This window comes from Carex rostrata, chromosome 4 (assembly GCF_964058835.1).
Source record: "Carex rostrata chromosome 4, lpCarRost1.2, whole genome shotgun sequence".
Classification (NCBI taxonomy): Eukaryota; Viridiplantae; Streptophyta; class Magnoliopsida; order Poales; family Cyperaceae; genus Carex; species Carex rostrata.
Genome location: NC_135921.1, coordinates 7,932,256 through 7,938,840, shown reverse-complemented (window position 1 = coordinate 7,938,840; position 6,585 = coordinate 7,932,256). Strand labels below are relative to the sequence as shown.

At 33.0% G+C, this 6,585-nt stretch overlaps 1 protein-coding gene across 2 annotated transcripts; it reads left to right on the top strand.

Annotated features, from left to right (window-relative positions):
* The first annotated feature begins 357 nt into the window (after nt 1-357).
* LOC144553018 (serine carboxypeptidase-like 51) lies at nt 358-5,963 on the top strand. Of its 2 annotated transcripts, XM_078301085.1 has the most exons (13): nt 360-615; nt 717-811; nt 919-1,026; nt 1,512-1,752; nt 2,301-2,344; nt 2,451-2,518; nt 2,976-3,081; nt 3,380-3,585; nt 4,043-4,112; nt 4,208-4,258; nt 5,212-5,264; nt 5,370-5,505; nt 5,745-5,963. In XM_078301085.1, exons 1-13 carry the CDS (start codon nt 486-488, stop codon nt 5,814-5,816), a joined length of 1,380 nt encoding a protein of 459 aa, XP_078157211.1. In that variant the 5' UTR covers nt 360-485; the 3' UTR covers nt 5,817-5,963. The 2 variants fall into 2 exon arrangements, with proteins under 2 accessions (XP_078157212.1, XP_078157211.1); XM_078301086.1 differs by lacking the exons at nt 5,212-5,264; nt 5,370-5,505; nt 5,745-5,963 and adding an exon at nt 4,739-4,779 and having other exon boundaries at nt 358-615.
* The last annotated feature ends 622 nt before the right edge of the window (nt 5,964-6,585 follow it).

The following is a 6,585-nucleotide window of genomic DNA, read 5'->3' as shown; positions in this document are numbered from 1 at the left end:
TACAACAAATAATAATAATAATAATCAGACACGTCCAAGTCCAACTGTCCAAGCAATGAAAAGACCTCGCACCTAATACAAATATTGTTATGTTTGAGGGCTTATATATAAATTTTCTGTATAAAATATGGTTATCCTCCTGTCCATTTATTGACTACAGTTGCACTTTTTGTCATTACATCTTAACATTCAACTCCAGTCTCACCTAACAGGAAATCTTTTATAATTCTAAATTATAGCTTCCAAGAACAAACGGACATCTTTAGCATTGTCACAATGGAGAGAAAAATATCACATTTAATGAACTCCACACAATACCTCTCTCTTGTTATAAATATAGGACTAAGAGGAGAGACGGGGGGAAGCATTTCTTCGATATCCAGCTTTCTATCCCTTTTTATTGGTTGCTGAGTTAGGTGGCCTCCCTCCAATATTTCTTTTTATTTCTTTTCTTAATTCTTTCAATTGATCCTCCTTTCTTTCAAATGGTGAAGTGTTATTCTATCTCTGCTTTTCTTTCTCTTCTCTTTCTTGCTCTGCTTTCCATTGACTTGGCTGAGAGTTATGCTACTGCTGATGGAATGGAGCAATGGGGCTATGCTCAAGTTAGACCAAGTAAGCTCTAATTAACATCTCCTCATCAGATTTAGTTTTCATTTTGAGTATAATATTTGTGCATTTGTGTTGATATTATATTTTTCACATTGAAATTTTAGAGGCCCATATGTTTTGGTGGCTTTATACGAGCCCGCAACGCATCGACAATGGTCCAACACCATGGCCAACTGTGCTTTGGTTGCAAGGCGGTCCGGTAATTAAATATCTCGATTTCGGTCAATTTACCATAATAAATTTATAATACATTCAGATTTTCCATTACAATATAAATTTGGATTTGTCAAATGGTGTTAAATACAGGGTGCTTCCGGCGTCGGGCTTGGTAATTTTGAAGAAATTGGTCCTTTGGATTATAATTTAAAGCCAAGAAATTCAACTTGGCTACAGTTTGCTGATCTTCTTTTTGTGGTGAGTATCCTTTTTACTCATCAAATTCTAATAAACAAGCTAAAATGCTTGATTTTGGTATTGTACCAGTAATGTGGCTCGTACCTGTGAAGCAATTCAATGCATGAAATTTTATTTACCTATCATTGTTTAATAATTGATCATTCTCTTGCTCTCACTTGTCTTATGTCTAGTTTGTCTTTGTCTGTAACTCTGCATGTGTCCATCTATTGGATAATCTAGAAAAAGAATATAACTATTAGCTAAGACTTATGTATTAATTAACTTGGTTGAATATAATTAATTACCATTATCATCTCACCATGACTGTACCTTTGTTACTGTCATAACTTAAATCCAGTCTGTTTTCAATTTTTCAGCACAACCAACAATGGTTGTTACTTCATTCTCACTTACAAAAGTTCTACTAGTCTTATTTTCTCTTCTAGTAAAATATTTGTTATTACTTCACTTCATGTATATTTTATGTATATACTATGTTTAAGGATAATCCAGTGGGGACAGGGTATAGCTATGTAGAAGATTCAAGCCTTTTAGTTACGACAGATGAAGCAGCAGCAAGCGACTTGACAGAACTTCTTAAAATACTCTACAACAAAAAACCAGAAATGCAAAAGAGCCCTCTTTACATTTTCGCGGAGTCTTATGGTGGAAAATATGCTGTCACTCTCGGTTTATCAATAGTAAAAGCTGTGAAATCTGGCGAATTGAAGCTTAAGCTTGGAGGTAACGTAAAAAAAAGTATATTGGAGTAGAAATGATTCTCATGATCAAGATGATTTTTTTTTTTTTTTTGGAAATGGCACTCAATATTTGCTAATCTAAAACATGTATTGCCCAAATAACATGACTCCTATATTACAAATGGAAAAAATATTTTTAGATTCGTTTTAATTGAAAAATCATATTTTGTTAAATGTGGACAATCTTTCTTAACTCCGTAAATGATTCTATTTTTGGTTCCTAAGCCAAAAATAGAGCAAAATTATATCAGGTAAAGTTTAGACATTAAACTCTATAAATTGTTTATGAAGAGCTAACAAGTAAAATTCAGGGGTAATATCGTCCTTTTTGCTTGATTAATGTTAGCTGCCATACTTTTTTTATCTTCAATGATCCAAAAAAAAATATTCAGGTTTAAGTTTGCCCTTATAAGACATTTTCTAAGTACCAAATGCAATTCTCAAAAACTTTTTAGCTTTTGGAAATTGCCCGTGGGCTATTCACAAAAATCTTTGAGCTAAGGTAGAATTTTGCAATTTTGTGTGTTTCAGGGGTTGTTATTGGTGACAGTTGGATTTCCCCCGAAGATTTCGTGGTGAGAAATATGGAGAAATTTTATTTTCAAATTTAGTTTTTGTAATGGACTCCTTGGTTTGGGTCAATTAACTTAATTTTAAATTATCCATGGGTTAAAACTGCAGTTCTCATGGGGACCTCTTTTGCTGGATGTGTCAAGGCTTGATAGCAATGCTGCAGCAAATTCAAACAGGTTTGGTGAAAATAATCAATTAAAACATGTAGTGCTTAAACTATTGTTCACTCTTAATTGTACAATTAAATTAGGGGATTGTTATTTGGGGTTTGGCACCACTTTTGGTCTACTTCCTTAATTACAAGCATGTGCTAGTGCTGTCAACTGTACTTCATGTTAAATTATTGTTTTCTGTTGGATCGCTTCGATTTTAGTTTACAAACAGACCTGTTTGACTCTAAATTGGGTCAACTGAGCCAAATTTAAGTATCCAGTAAAAGTATCTGACACCTTAATTATAATTATCTCATCATTCTAAAGCTAATTATTAACTGAATTACCTAATCTGATTTGCATGTATACCCCTTGCCTTGATGACATGATCCATTTATACAAACAGTTTGAACTAACAATTTTTTTTTCGCACTTCCTCTTCCTCTTCTCTTATTTTTTTTCATTATTATTGTATTGTTAGTATGGCTGAGAAAATCAAAGAGCAAATAGAAGCAGGAGAATACAGGAAAGCAACTAATAGTTGGGGTGATTTGGAAAATTACATAATCTCCAACAGCAATTCCGTTGTAAGATATTCCTTATCAATTCTCATGTTGACATTTGGAAGTTACTGCCCGTTTTTATTTGTTAACAATCAGTCATATATAATGCATCATGAAAAGAACTGTATGTGCATATCTGTATGCTTGTTTGTATCACATACACCAATGAAACTGACATCTGAGGTTGAAGTGTTGAAAGAGATACGCAATAGTAAAAAAAGTTACACATCTATAATATGCTCTCCTTCTAGAATCTATATATTGTACTGCACATAAACTCTCAAATTTATTATGAAGTGTACTTATCTGAAAATTATTGCAGGATTTCTACAACTTTTTGCTTGATTCAGACATGGATCCCTTGGGAGCAGCAGCCAGTAACAGTAATAACGGGCTAAATACAGGGCAGTCCCTAAGACGTTACTCAAGATATCTAAGTACCAAAGTAGCCTCTGCATCTGATATTCTAACCAAACACATGAATGGGGTCATCAGGGAGAAGTTGAAGATAATCCCCAAAAATATTACGTAATATTCTTCGCTCTTATATTCAGCACCGAATTGTTAGTTTTACCTATATTGTGCCAAACTTAATTACAGTGAACCATCCAAAAAAAAAAAATTACAGTAGCTTGTAAGCTTTCTATAAAATTACAGTCACATGAAAAGAATCACCCGAAATAAAAAAAAAGGTACAACAAAGTATAGTATACACAAGTGCTTTGAACAAAGAAAATTTTATGTGATGTTTACCTGATAGTTAACAGCAGTGGTTAAGGTTCTTCCTGAACTGGATTGTTTACCATTGATGTGTTTTAAATTCCATTTATGCCTATTAAAATGCTTAGAAATTAACCATCTAAAACTGGGATAGAATTCCAAATAACAATTTCCACTGTTTGCTCAGTAAAATGTACTTGCAAGCTTTATAATTAAAAAAAAAAAAAAAAAAAATCAAATTTCCATGTTTTGTTCTCTGTTAAAGCTGGCAAGAGGAATCAAATGAAGTATTCACTGCTCTATCAAACGATTTCATGAAACCAAGAATCAATGAGGTCTGCAGATATACATCCAGGCTAAATTTTTAACTGAGAATTAAGTGTCAGTGCATTTGGCTAAATAATATATTGAAATGGATATAATGCATCAGGTTGATGAGCTCTTATCTCTTGGAGTGAATGTAACTATTTACAGTGGACAGGTACATATACAATCTCATATTTCTCTCTTATAAAACCACCATTAGATTAAGTTGGAAAAAAAAAAAAATTTGCCCCCATGAATATCAATTTTCTTAGAAATCAAGTGTGCATTGCTGATTTATATGGCTTAATACACAATTGTAATTTATATATGTCATTTTCATACCCATTTCCATCCTACCACTGACATGAACCTCAGCATGGTGATTGTCAATTTCTATACGTCCATACTTGATGTAAAAGCAGTCGGAGTTGGAAGATATTTATATTACTAAACTTCTTAAGATCTTTTCTTCTTTTAAATTCCCCCAAACAATAAAATTTCATAACTTGCGAGGACCAAAAGTTAAAAGCGTAGGAATATCTTTTTAAAATTGTATAATCCAACTTTCAAAACTCAACATTGCATCAAATTTGAGAGGAAAGCATGTGTTTTTTCTGTGTCCATAAAATCGATCATTGATTTGTATGGTGGTTAGGGAAGCATCCAAATAGGAGAGATATAGCTGTCAGTGAGAATGATGTTATATGGTAAGGACAAGGACATGGGTTTATTTTTTTAGTGCATTTGTGATCCAAATCATCACTAATTTCTCTTTGGTTCTAATTAAGTTGAATTTTCTTTCGTCTTTCAGAACTACGTTTATTTTGCAAAATACTTTTTTTTTATAATAAATAAATACAACTTGCCAACATCATCAAACAGAATAAACTTCAATGATACAATTGAGCAGCAGCTAGCATTCACACTTCACACCACATCAATAGCTAGAAAAATTAGGGATTGCAGAATGTAGCATTAAATAGCCCATTTAGAGAACAATGCTGCCAGTTCAAATTCAGATTTTCCCTAAACCAAAAAAAAAAAGTAATTATAGAAATGATCCACATTAAAAGCTTAAATTTTCATCTCTTATGTTTAAATGCTCATTTGTTTCTTCTGTTCATTCAGCTTGATGTAATTTGCTCAACAAAGGGTACTGAAGCATGGGTTCAAAAGCTGAAGTAAGAATTTTGTTACATTTACATCTCCGTTCTGATGTTGCACTGATCACATAGAAATTTCAAAAAGGAAAACTAATTTCCTAATTAATTTCCATGTTATGTCAGATGGGATGGACTGAAGAACTTTACAAACTTGGCGAGAACACCTTTGCTTTGTAATGGTAGCGATGGCAGTACAAAGGGCTTTTACCGATCTTATCTCAACTTTCACTTTTACTGGGTTATGCATGCAGGGCACTTTGTAAGTACAACCTATAACACTACCAAAATAAAAAATTAAGAACAAAGGCTACTTTTGGAAATTCTTTCCATTATATAAACTAAACAGTAACAATTATATAAATAATTAAGACATAATCATGTTGCCGTCCCAACGAACACTAAGTACGTACTTAGCTCGAAACTAAATTTAGATTCTTATTTCAAATTTATTTATATTTCTCTCCTTGCAAAAGTGCTAAATTTTATTTAACATTTCAGGTGCCTTATGATCAGCCCTGTATTGCCCTTAGATTGTTAAAGGAGACAACCCAATCGCCAGCTTCTTACTGATAGGCTAAAGGCGTATATACTGTACCATGGTTAAAAAGAGTAAATAAATGAAGGGTTTACAGAGATAGACACACACAATAATTCTTTTTTACCTTTTTAAATTTTTCAACTTGTCAATATTTTTTAATAATAGATGCCGTTACTAGAGCCGATTTTTTTATTAATAGAAAATAAAATAATAAAATATTGAAAAAGGGGAAGGTTTTGGTTTTTTGCGAGAAATAAGTAGAACGGGTCGTAGCATCCTGTTCAACGAACGGGACTAATTATCCCGTCCGGCTTGTGGCTAATTAACCCACACCTTAATCTCTCAATCTCTCAGCGGTAAAAAAAAAACAAAAAGAAAAAACCGAACGGAAAGGTTGGATCCGTCTGAGAAAAAAAAAAAAGCCGGACGGAAAGGTGGACCCGTCCGAGAATAAGGGTCTGCTTTCATTGCCTTCGTACAACACGGCCCCCTCTCTCCTTAGTCCTTACCTACTTGTTATTCTTCGTTAAATTCAATAATAATAATATGTATATGTAAATAAAAGCAACTTAAAATATGCACCGTCCAACGGTTTATTTTATTTCTCTCAGCTGGTATTTTTTGTCTGATTCAAATCATGTAACTGATTCATTTCAGGCATTTGGGGTATGTTTGGATGATCTGAGAACAGTGCTATTTTAAATTAGAGTCATTCAAACAATCTTAGTTGTTATTCGGAGCAGGCAGAATAGCACTATTCTGTTGTTCCAACAAAAAGTAGAAATAGTTTCAAATCCTCTA

Excerpts from the sequence above, each read along its gene's own strand:
- LOC144553018 (XM_078301085.1), top strand. The coding sequence starts at position 486 with ATGGTGAAGTGTTATTCTATCTCTGCTTTTCTTTCTCTTCTCTTTCTT. Across the intron at positions 616-716 it reads CTATGCTCAAGTTAGACCAA|AGGCCCATATGTTTTGGTGG; the intron begins GTAAGCTCTAAT and ends TTGAAATTTTAG. Across the intron at positions 4,259-5,211 it reads TAACTATTTACAGTGGACAG|CTTGATGTAATTTGCTCAAC; the intron begins GTACATATACAA and ends CTGTTCATTCAG.